Source organism: Temnothorax longispinosus, chromosome 3 (genome assembly GCF_030848805.1).
Source record: "Temnothorax longispinosus isolate EJ_2023e chromosome 3, Tlon_JGU_v1, whole genome shotgun sequence".
Taxonomy (NCBI): Eukaryota; Metazoa; Arthropoda; class Insecta; order Hymenoptera; family Formicidae; genus Temnothorax; species Temnothorax longispinosus.
Window position 1 is genome coordinate 3,717,569 of NC_092360.1, and position 11,408 is coordinate 3,728,976.

An 11,408-nucleotide genomic window follows, 5' to 3' on the forward strand; every position below is an offset into this window, starting at 1 on the left:
TTTATTATCTGATAATCGCGCGCGCACGAGCAAATCGATAGCGGTTCGATTAATCGAGACGCCGGTCGGAAGGCAGCGCAGCGACGGTGCCGCCGTGCTGCAGCGTACTTCAGTACTTCACGACGTTTACGGCGGCTCTCTGGCGTGCTCTGGCGGCGGTAGTGTGTGCATTGTGCATGTGCATGTGTGTGTGTGACTGTGCGGTCGCGAAATACGGGAGACGGGGGAGGCGCACGCTCTCAACGAGAGAGAGGAACGAGGAACGCGATCGACTGCAACCTCGATGCGCGATTTCTCGTTACGCACGTTGGGACCGCGTGGCTCCGAGTGATCAGTGATTTGGATCTCCCCGCGTCCGGTTTGCCGCCGTTTGCGTGCCGCATCCCGTAACCGAGGCTCGGCGAGGCCCCCTCCCCCTGCCCCCCGATCCCGAGCACACGAGCACGCACGCTCGCACGCACGTACGAAGGCGAGGATGGGCGACAAAGACAGAGGGGACGACGTCGCGTCGGTTACGCCGGTGACACCGGAGGACGCGGCCAGGGCGGAATTGTACAAGGAGGAGGCGAACGAGTACTTCAAGAGTACGTAAGCGCCGCATGTGGAACACGCGCGATGATTTACTGGTCGGACGCGCGCGCCCCGATTTAACGTCCCGCACGGTCACGTGTGCCCCCAAGCTAACCCCAACCCTTCCGCGGCCGAGGAACGTCGACGACCGCGCGCGAGTAAGCCCCCCTCCGTCGAGTAAGAGCGAAGGAAAGCGCCGAGGAGAGTAATCTTTCCCGACGGCATCGATTCAACGCCCTGAAAACGTGGTTGATTTCATCCTGGCGCTTTTCGCCGTTTCTTGATGCTCCCCCCTTGATGATGGGGAAGAAGTCTCTCCCCAATGCTCATGCTCTTGTAATTCCGAAGGAAGTTAGCGACGTCAAGCAATTTCGCGAATAATGCCGGAGTTTTATGTCGAGAAAACGAGCGGACGACGATGCGGTTGTTGCTGTCTTTGGATACTCACCGTTGTGCCTTTTCCTTTTCAGATCAAGTATACGACAAAGCTATTGAACTATATACCAAAGCCATAGAATTAAACCCGACGGTGGCGGTATACTTTGGCAACAGGAGTATCTCCTACCTGAGGACGGAATGCTTTGGATACGCATTGACGGACGCGTCCGCGGCCATCAAGTTAGATAGAAATTACGTCAAGGGTTATTATCGGAGAGCTGCCGCTTACATGTCCCTCGGCAAGTTCAAACAGGCTCTCATGGATTATAAGACTGTCGTAAAAGCTAGGCCCAATGATAAAGATGCAAAGGACAGATACACGGAATGTCAAAAGATGGTTAAAATGTTAGCTTTTAATAAGGCCATTTCTGTTGACGACAAAAAGAATGTAGCTGATACGATTAATCTGGAAGATATGAGTGAGTATTTTTTGATTATTGAATCTTATAAAGCAATCTTATGAAGCAAATTACTGTAACATTTTTATTATAAATATGATTTCTCAGTGTGAATCCTACTCATTGACTCGCAATGTTTATATATTAGCTACAAATATAACTTGTTTATTTTCCTTTAAAAATATTAAGACTTTCATGTGTTGTAATAATATTTTTTTCTGTATTTGTACAATTTTTGATACAAAAATAGAATAAAATGTGTATAATTTTTTAAACTGCAGATTGTTTGAAGCTCGTAACATTAATAATTAATCAGAGAACTAAAATGCTTGAATTAATTATTTTTATAGCAATCGAGGATGAATATACGGGGCCTAAATTAGTTGACGGGAAAGTCACGCTGGAATTTATGAAAGATTTATTAGAGTGGTATAGAAATCAAAATAAGTTGCACCGTAAATATGCTTACAAAATCCTGTTAGACATTAAATTGTGGTTTATGGCGCAACCTAGCTTAGTGGACATTACAATCCCTGAAGACAAAAAATTCACTATCTGTGGCGACATACACGGTCAATATTATGACCTGCTTAATATATTTAAGTTGAATGGATTGCCATCGGAGACTAACTCATATGTATCCTTTATAAGAATTGTGCAATTTAATAGATTTAATAGATTTAGCTTAATGTAATATAATGTACATACCATTTCATATAAAATTCAGAATATTATAATGTAGAAACACATGATATAATTTAGACACTGATACTATATCCCAGAATATGTTTCTCTTAACAGTTTCATAGTTATTTAATGGAGACTTTGTAGATAGAGGTTCTTTCTCAGTAGAATGCATATTTACTTTATTTGGTTTTAAATTATTATATCCAAATCATTTCTTCATGTCGAGAGGTACGTAATCTTTCAACATTTATGAAATTTGTATTTATGAAATATATGTACAATTATTATAAGCATTTCATAATATATTTATGTATATTCAGGTAACCACGAATCAGCCATGATGAATCAAATGTATGGATTCGACGGTGAGGTCAAAGCTAAATATTCTGTTCAGATGGCAGAATTGTTTACAGAAGTTTATAACTGGCTCCCTCTTGCACACTGCCTCAATCGTAAAGTGCTCGTGAGTATTTTTCAAAGTCGTATCGTTTACATATATACGTTTGCAGATATATTTATTGTTTCCGAAATGGGAAATCAATTTGTAAAATTTGTTATAAAGATATATGAGATGATGATTGGGCTCGAACCTGAAACCCACAAATTATGAGTCAATCGTTCTCACGTACCACGCATCATCCCGTATGTATCATGTAATTTTCATACAATTGGTTTGTTATAACCAGGTGATGCACGGTGGATTGTTTTCGCGGGATGATGTGACGTTGCGAGAAATCAGAGAAATTGACAGAAACAGACAACCACCTGACGAGGGATTGATGTGCGAACTGTTGTGGTCCGATCCGCAGCCGCAAATGGGCCGAGCGCCCAGCAAGAGAGGCGTGGGTGTTCAATTCGGACCTGACGTCACGCAGAATTTCCTCAGGATAAATTCTCTTGACTACATCGTGAGGAGTCACGAGGTTAAGAACGAGGGATACGAGGTGGGACATGATGGGAAGTGTATCACAGTATTCTCCGCTCCAAATTACTGGTATGTTGATTATACGCTAACGATTACACGCTAATCCGTCACATCTGTGTGTACAATGCAACTTTAATAATACTACAATAATAATCTTATCGAATTCCAGTGATACTATGGGTAACCGAGGTGCCTTTATCACACTTAGCGGCAGTGACATGAAACCTTATTTCACGTCGTATGACGCAATGGTACGTACTTCATCCACAGATCATGTTTTTATTTTAATTTGAGTTGGTTATTTGCTTTCATCGTATTTTGTATTTGCTACTTATAATTTTTTTTTTGTTCACGTTACAGCCTCATCCAAACGTAAGGCCGATGGTTTATGCCAACGCTTTTCTAAAGTTCATGTGCTAGTGGAACGTCTCCTAGGTATTATTGAAAAATGAATAATAATAACTGAAATATAAGTAGTCCAATCAAAGCGTGCGTAATATATTTGATACTGAAATGGGGAAGGTAAGAGACACTTTAGGCTTTTCCGCAACAATAATTATTATATTCTTTCTAGGAGATCGAACGATGAATTTCCTGTATTATAAAATATATGCAGTGAGAATACATAAAATTGATGGGTACAAAAGCGAGAAAGGTTTGCTTATTTTTACAACAGGCAAACAAATCTATCAGACTTTTCTTATCTATGATAAGAAAACACGGCTCATCAAGCACCTAGCGATTTGTGTTCGTTTGTAATAAAATAGCGCGAAGAGAACGTTTCTATTTTGTACCCTCAATCTATGACCACCTTGCTCGTTAAAGATACCTAACTACGTGCGCGTACACAAAAGAAGAACAAAGATTTTTGATCTCGAAGATATTTCCATGAAGTTTTAACCCTATATAATCAATTATTTATATGAAGCGCTGAATCTTAAAAACTTTTAATTGATTCTTTAGCGACCAACGGTGGAGTTTGAATGAAATATAGTAATTATTACAAAGAGAATACATAAATGCAAAAAGAAACTAGCGTAATTATGTAGTACAATGTTTCAGCCAATCACTACTTGTCACGTTATTTGTGACAATTTTTTTACAAATCTATCGTGATTGGAGGAATTTCTTTGATCTAACATTTTGTTTTTTGTTAATAATAAATGATGTTTATGATGTACATACCACAAATTGATATTTTATTTTACGCGACTAATAAATAACGAGTAATTTCCTCTGGCAAATTATTCCGATTTCCATGAGTCACGTTCAGAATCTTAATTCTCTTGTCTGCGTGTAACTTCTCGAATAGCGCCGCGTGTTGTTGCGGCACTTTGTGTATTTGCGGGATAGTCCCGATCACGAAGGCTTTCTTAGAAGAACCGAAAAATATGTCTGTTACTTTCTTCTTGAATTCTTTGCTAAATAACTCCATTTTACCGATTTCGTCGACAAGTAATACATCCTGCAATAGCAATGTGAACGTTATCGAGCTGTCGAAGCAATCAAAAATTTACCTTGAGGCAAATCGTTATTCTTACAGTATCCAAATCCAATATTGGAAGCGCTACAGCCTCGAAATTATCCAGGAAAACGCGGTAGTTTCCCACTTGATACTTGGAAGCCTTTTGCGCCTCTGTTAAGCTTCTGTCCGTAAAGAAATGTCAAATACAATACGTATTCAGTTACGCTTCGTTGTCATTGTTACGAGCAAACACGTACTTTAACCGTGCCAAGGATAATCTTCTTCCAGGATCCTTTACTTCCACGATGTCGAAACCAATCCTAGAGCCGTTCCGATCTCGCACCTCCTCCGTGTAAAATCCGTCAAACCCGCTGCCCTTTTTCTCCAGCGTAGATGCAATTTTTTTGCACACCGTGGTTTTACCTATGCCTATAACATTTTCCCCCTGATAATAATTTGTGTTTCAACAATGTTAACATGGAGAATATTACTTTTATTTTTTTCTTCCTAAGAAGTTATATTATTATGTGTTTGCACGTGCCTATTTATTGTACTCACAATAACAACGATATTTAATATTCTGTGTACAAAAGTGTTATTTATTAATTTATCTGCATGAAAAGTGAAAATATATCAAGAGTGCATTCTATTATTTGATTTAATATTATTTTCCAGATAGAGAACCTTGCCAAATATCCGAGTAATATTCAAGATATTTGGGTACTTGAGTATTGGCAGCAGTAGATAGAGAATAAGTGTTGCATCTTAGTTAATGTAGGATATATTTTTAAGCAATATAATTAAAAAAAAATCTTTTATAAACAAAGACATAGATTAGTTACTGAAGTTTCATGTAAAATATATAAAGACAACTTTTCTCTAAATAGAATGAATTTGGGTGTGCGTGTATGCTTATTTGTTTGTACATGAAAATGGGTAAAAAACAACAAATGTATCTTTATTTTAATTAGATTTAATTAGCATTTTCTTTTTTTTAATAATTTTTGAATCCGCTGAATTTTCCTGTTAAAAGTGTATGAATAGAATTATTACTTGCAAATAATGAGCATGAGGTGCAAGAGCTATCATTTCCAATTAAATGATTATAATTGATTATGAAAACATTCATTATCGAAGCGTTTAATTATTCAATTTACATTTATTTATCTCGAAATCTTTCACGACTCAGCGCTTTTTTTGTTTATTTTATTCGAATCTTCCCACCCTCGAACCTAACCTAGCCTAACCTGGTGGACCCGTGAGTAGTATGTGCAAAGGCCGCGACGCGCCGCCAGTTTCCATGACTCGCAGCCGTGTTTACTTCTGAATCCGGGAACGGATGTGATGTGACAGGCAATCCTCGCGGTGAATGGACGTCGTCGGGCAAGCCGGCACGTTCGCGGCGCGTTTCTCGACGAGATCATGAATTTAGGCGGCGTATGCGCGAGAGCGTTGCCGAGCTCGCGCGAGCGTCGTTACGACGCGACGACGACGGTGGTCGGCCGCGGCAACAGCAGCAGCACCGGGCAGGCGTCGAAACGACAGAAGTGACCGCACGGGGGGCAGAGAGGCCGAGCCGAGTGGCGATCAGCTGATCGGGCTGCGACGGGACGAGAGAACAGACGGTTGGCCGATCGGGGCTACGGATTGGTATGATAGTGGTAGCGGTGGTGGTGGCGACGACCACGGTGTAGTGGTGAAGTTTCCGGTAGAGGTTGAACGTTGGTCACGTTGGTGCCGAGCGTGTGCGTGCGTGCGACCGTGCGTGCGCGTGTATGCGTGTACAACACACCGAGGAACCGAGCCGTGCGTCGTGGCGTTCGAACGTCCACGGTCCTGCGACCTGCGACACTCGCCTGGCGGCCCTGGCGCTATTCGTACGGGTATTCATTTTCCAATTTTCCATTCGCGCGTCCTCGTGCGGCTTTTCCGCTGGCGACAAATACGTGCGAGCGGGGACGGATCCGACGGATTTGTTCCGCCGAGGGAGAGAGAAACGTCCCGTAAGGCACGGCCGGTGGCTCGTTTTGCGTAAAGTAAACAGCACTTCGTGAGGGAGGAGGAAGGCGAAGGTGGTGAAAGAAGAGGAAGAGGAGGAGGCGGAGGCGGAGGAGGCGGAGGAGGAAGCGCGGCGATCGCGACGTGCTCGATCCGCGATCCCGTGCTGCTGCTGCTGCGCGAAGGGGCAGCTCGGTCTCTTCGCTGGTCGCGCTCGGCGACGCTCGCTCTCGTCCACCCACGCCGCGCCGGGCACGGGGAGGCTAGTAAGACGCGCGGCGAGGAGGTCGGAGCGACGACGACGACGACGACGGGGATGCCGATGACGACGGCGGCGTCGTCGTCGCGCGGCGACGCGTTCCAGAAAGAGACTCGGCCGCTGGCCATCTACGAGGAGGCGGACGGCCGCGTCCGGTTCCGCGCCGGCAGCCTCCGGCGACGGCGCCGACGGCTGCCGTGGCAGCCGTGCGAGGGTGCCGACGGCGCCGGGACGCCCGCTCCGTCCGAGTGCAGCGCGCTCTCCTACGTGCTCGCGCGACAGATCGACGACAGGGCCGACTACTGCCGGGGCCTGATCAACGCCAGATTCGACAACTCCGAGAACCTCTACAGGAAGGACCTGCTGTCCCATTACGGATGCGTCAACGCGATCGAGTTCTCCAATCAGGGCGATCTGCTTGTGTCCGGTTAGTCCTCCGACGACGACACGGCTCACAAATTTTCTCTTCCACGCCGCCTCTCCCGAGTCTCGAGAGGAGGAGAGAAAATTGTGCTTTCGTTCTCTTCGATCGACGATTACGTCAACGTGATTGACTCGAAATGATGCTGATAATTTTCTAATAATAGCATTAGAAAACTGCTGCTATTATTATTATTTTTTTTATATTTGCGTTATGTCAAAATTTACAAGCGCCTCGACCGTTGGTCCGATCTTAATTGGATCAGCTTCGATTTTTCGATCAATCCTGCGACATTAATTATGTCCGCCTTTTCCATTTCTTATGACATGGTTTCTTATGACGTTGATGTCGGGAATATTGATTCTCGCGTTGAAAAAAGCTCGTGCTCCTTTCTTTCGGCTTGAAAGCGAAGGCGTGCATGGTTTTCACGCCACGAAATAGCAGCGCGCCAGAAAGATTTGGAAAATATATTCTAATAATAGATGAGTCACGTGTGAATGGCATGTAACGTCCTATTTTCGCAGGGGGCGACGACAGAAGAGTTCTATTATGGCGAGTGGAGCAGGCGATACAGGGTATGGGCAAGCCCACCGTGATGAAATCGCAACACGTTAGCAATATATTTTGCCTTGGTTACGACAGCAGCAAGACTAAGATATTCTCCGCGGGGAACGACGATCAAGTTATAGTCCACGATTTGCGCACGTAAGGCATCTCTCTTCCGAACGCAACGCGCGGAATGTGTAGCTTTGTTCAAAAACTTTAATGACTTGCAGGGGCGAGTCTCTCAACATCTTCCTGCACGAGAAGCCCGTCTACGGGCTGTCCATTCATCCGCACAATGACGAGGTCTTTGCCAGTGCCTGCGACGACGGGAGAGTCCTCATTTATGATATACGTAGCAACAACGCTATGGAAACTCTGGCACAATACAAAAGCGCCTTCCACTCTGTCATGTTTAATCCCGCGGACCCCAGAATGCTCGCTACTGCCAATGCTAAGGAAGGTGTCAGTATGTGGGACATACGAAAACCTTTGGAGTAAGTATACAAATGTTGCGGTTTTTCGATCAACTCTAAGCCTCCCCTTTCACGCGTTGCGTGAAATATTAGAATTGTCCCGATAATATAATACACTGATGGTTATTAATTCACTGGTGTAGATGAGCGCATTTCTAGGTGCGCATAATATGTGAAATGATATAGAGCATGAGATAATGCAAGAAATGCATTTAAGTGATGATTGCAATTTCTAGCACAAAATATGTTCGGTTTCTGATTTCGAGACCCCGAAAAGATTCGCGTGGGAGGTCTAGAAATGACGCGTTCATCTATACTGGTCTGCGTTAATCAGTGTACAGTATATCCGCGATTTTGGAGTTAATCGTCATGTTTCATCCACAGGCCTGTATTGTGTTATGGAAGCCCGCAACAAAGTTGCATGAATGTCAGGTTTAACTCGATGGGCAACCGATTGCTGGCCTTACGAAGAAGACTACCACCGGTTCTTTACGCAGTCGATTCTCCCAAGTACTTATGCGAATTCGATCATCCAGGATATTACAATAGTTGTACCATGAAATCATGCTGTTTCGCCGGCGAGAACGACGAATACGTTCTCTCTGGTAAGTACCTAATATAAACTTTTTACTCGCTACGTATACCTAAGGCCTGGTTGCACCAACGTCGCATAATATTTAACCTTAGCTTAACTCACTCTTCATCTCTTTCTAAGGAGGCAATTAGAAAGAGATGAAGAGTGAGTTAAGCTAAGGTCAAGAGACACGGTAGTGTCTCGTGTCAAGTTAAATATTACGCGACATTGGTGCAACCGGACCTAAGAAAAATATTTCAAATGTGTGTATATCTAGATAGATATTTCGGTACAGTCATAGAAAGAAATCGCAATCGACAATCTATATACATTTTACACATTGAATTTGTAGGTTCGGATGACTTTAATCTGTACATGTGGAAAATTCCCCTTACGAAAGACAAAGAATGGGTGGAAACCGCCCACATGGTGTTGCGCGGTCACAGATCGATCGTCAACCAAGTTCGATACAATCAAGCGAGCTGCATCTTCGCGTCGTCCGGCGTGGAGAAGATCATCAAGATCTGGAGTCCGTTCCCGCTAGGAACTGGATGTTTGGGAGGATTGAAGGTTAACTGCTTATATGATAGTTCTTTACGAATGTCCGTTATGGTTTGGCCGTTGTTTGCCATCGTTTCCTTTGTATTCTTTCAGAGAGACGCCGGCAAGCGGGAGAGACAGCGCCGAGTATTCACGCACGACGAATATATAGGGCTAGTTCTACGTAGTGGACAGTTTATGACGCATGATTACAGCCACCAGTCAACCAAGGAAGACCCGCGAATGATGGCCTTTTTCGATTCCCTCGTGCAGCGCGAAATTGAAGGATGGAGTTCCGAGGATGTGCCAACACCACATACCCCTAGCGACTCTGAAATAAACCCGGCAACGGGCGAGCCATATAGCGCGTCAGAAGGCGATGGTATAGAAGAGAATTTACTGTATTTAGAAAAAAAAACAGCATGATTTGTGTGAAGCGAGATAAGAAGCGTTAAGCTGCTAAATATGGTTATCATCATAAAATCGAATATAAGAAATCTTAATTTTTATAAATTCTGTTTTTTTTCTGTTTGACCAATTATTATTAATATCATTTCGGTGATGTAAAGATGTATATCGTATTTTTATGTTGTGATGTGTAAACGTTTTTATTTTGTATTATTTTAAAAGATTAATTTTTGCACAATTTCGATTATCTTTTACAGATACAATAGGATAATGTAATATATCGTTATTCTTCATCGTAGATACTACGGCATCGGAAGGTGGTGTTGCTCCTGAAAGGCCGTTAGAGTCGCCGAATCGTATAACTCGGCTTATCGCGAATCGCAGAGAGAAACTCATGCGAATGGCCGCGATGGAGCGATCCGCTTCGGATTCCGGTAGTGAGGGGGACAATGCTCACTCGAGACGTAGATCCAAATCGAAGTCGAAATCGAAGACCGTCAAGAGGAAACACACCAGACTCTCCGGCAGGAGAAGATTATCCGCTAGACGGAAGTGTACTGTGTTAAAAGTCAATAGTGATTCGGACAGTGACGACGAGCGACCGGTTGACGCGGCTCAACCCAGTACTAGTTCCGGGGTGATTTTCCGACGATCGCGATACGTCACCAGCGCGATCGAGAAAGACGACAAGAGCTCGAGTTACAGCAGCAGCAGTAGTTGCGTTTACGAGGACATTGTCGCTATCAGTAAACGAAAACATTCTAAAACTGATTCGGACACGTCCGCGAAGGCGCACAAACGGAAGCATCGAAAGTGCAAAAATAGTTCTCGACACGACGGTTCCGGTAAGAACCAAAGTAAACGACAGAAGCTCGATGATGACTCGGAGGAGGAGGAAAGAACCGCTGGCCCGAGGAATTATATGAACGGTAATTCTAGTAAGGACCATCGCGAGGACGGACCGTCGACGCCGAGCGGCAAATCGCTTCAAGTTCCTTGCACCCCTGACAGTGGTATCAAATCGGGGATCTCATCTACGGGCGGGAAAAACAGCGAACAGACGCGTAAGGAGCGAAACGACAGAGACGCGGACGATAGTTCCGACGAGCAGAAACTGAAACGTTTAGAGTGTTTCCGGAAAAAAGTGGAGGAGCTGGCGAGGAGGAGCTATCGTAATCGATCCGCGTCCCAGGCTCAAACAGTTTCGACCACGAGTGATTCTTCCGATTAAGCGCTCATGTTTTACTCATCGAAATCCCCGCCCTCCCCGATGCGCCCTACTCCGATCTCCCATATCCTTTCCATTTGTACATAATGTAATCTGTGATTCCTTGAAGTATATTTTTATAACACTAAGTTGATCACGCGCGAACATGCGGTCGATTTCTTTTTTTAAATCATGTTTTAGACCTTGCTCGTCCGTCTTTAATCCTATCTCGTAAATGTATCGTGCTTTCCTTCTTGCAGTTTTTCAACAAAAATTTTCTTTAACTCCTACTGATATATTGCCGATTTCTTTCGCGATATTTCATAAATCAAATCAATCACTGATTAGATAAACGAAAATTACAATGTTTGATACCAATCCTACGCATCTATCGTCCCGCGTAATGCCATTGTGACTGTCAGTGCTTGGTAATTCTCAGCCAGTCTGATCATTATTGTGAGATGAACGTTTTTTGCGGATCTGGCCATGTAAATCGCAT

General features: G+C 43.9%; 3 protein-coding genes across 4 annotated transcripts; 2 read left to right on the plus strand and 1 right to left on the minus strand.

Annotated features, from left to right (window-relative positions):
* The first annotated feature begins 194 nt into the window (after positions 1-194).
* Ppd3 (protein phosphatase D3) lies at positions 195-4,198 on the plus strand. The gene is made up of 9 exons (XM_071773157.1): positions 195-584; positions 1,041-1,427; positions 1,757-2,043; positions 2,216-2,321; positions 2,414-2,556; positions 2,780-3,087; positions 3,188-3,269; positions 3,379-3,453; positions 3,593-4,198. Exons 1-8 carry the CDS (start codon positions 476-478, stop codon positions 3,436-3,438), a joined length of 1,482 nt encoding a protein of 493 aa, XP_071629258.1. The 5' UTR covers positions 195-475; the 3' UTR covers positions 3,439-3,453; positions 3,593-4,198.
* Positions 3,496-6,044, minus strand: LOC139809900 (cancer-related nucleoside-triphosphatase homolog). Of its 2 annotated transcripts, none has more exons than XM_071773161.1 (4): positions 5,721-6,044; positions 4,741-4,912; positions 4,560-4,665; positions 3,496-4,483 (listed from the first exon to the last, which is right to left on the minus strand). In XM_071773161.1, exons 1-4 carry the CDS (start codon positions 5,905-5,907, stop codon positions 4,223-4,225), a joined length of 726 nt encoding a protein of 241 aa, XP_071629262.1. In that variant the 5' UTR covers positions 5,908-6,044; the 3' UTR covers positions 3,496-4,222. The 2 variants fall into 2 exon arrangements, with proteins under 2 accessions (XP_071629262.1, XP_071629263.1); XM_071773162.1 differs by having other exon boundaries at positions 5,731-5,920.
* LOC139809895 (DDB1- and CUL4-associated factor 5) lies at positions 6,035-11,193 on the plus strand. The gene is made up of 7 exons (XM_071773156.1): positions 6,035-7,167; positions 7,686-7,866; positions 7,938-8,201; positions 8,565-8,785; positions 9,107-9,324; positions 9,409-9,676; positions 10,002-11,193. Exons 1-7 carry the CDS (start codon positions 6,798-6,800, stop codon positions 10,931-10,933), a joined length of 2,454 nt encoding a protein of 817 aa, XP_071629257.1. The 5' UTR covers positions 6,035-6,797; the 3' UTR covers positions 10,934-11,193.
* Positions 11,194-11,408: the final 215 nt, after the last annotated feature.

What these genes read in the sequence shown, in the direction of transcription:
- LOC139809895 (XM_071773156.1), top strand. Translation starts at nt 6,798, where the DNA reads ATGCCGATGACGACGGCGGCGTCGTCGTCGCGCGGCGACGCGTTCCAG. An exon ending in ATAGTCCACGATTTGCGCAC is followed by an intron (nt 7,867 to 7,937) that starts GTAAGGCATCTC and finishes AATGACTTGCAG; the next exon opens with GGGCGAGTCTCTCAACATCT. An exon ending in CGACGAATACGTTCTCTCTG is followed by an intron (nt 8,786 to 9,106) that starts GTAAGTACCTAA and finishes TTGAATTTGTAG; the next exon opens with GTTCGGATGACTTTAATCTG.
- LOC139809900 (XM_071773161.1), bottom strand. Translation starts at nt 5,907, where the DNA reads ATGATCTCGTCGAGAAACGCGCCGCGAACGTGCCGGCTTGCCCGACGA. An exon ending in GGTCCACCAGGTTAGGCTAG is followed by an intron (nt 4,913 to 5,720) that starts GTTAGGTTCGAG and finishes AAAATGTTATAG; the next exon opens with GCATAGGTAAAACCACGGTG. An exon ending in CAATATTGGATTTGGATACT is followed by an intron (nt 4,484 to 4,559) that starts GTAAGAATAACG and finishes TTGCTATTGCAG; the next exon opens with GATGTATTACTTGTCGACGA.
- Ppd3 (XM_071773157.1), top strand. Translation starts at nt 476, where the DNA reads ATGGGCGACAAAGACAGAGGGGACGACGTCGCGTCGGTTACGCCGGTG. An exon ending in CATCGGAGACTAACTCATAT is followed by an intron (nt 2,044 to 2,215) that starts GTATCCTTTATA and finishes ACAGTTTCATAG; the next exon opens with TTATTTAATGGAGACTTTGT. An exon ending in TTCTCCGCTCCAAATTACTG is followed by an intron (nt 3,088 to 3,187) that starts GTATGTTGATTA and finishes ATCGAATTCCAG; the next exon opens with TGATACTATGGGTAACCGAG.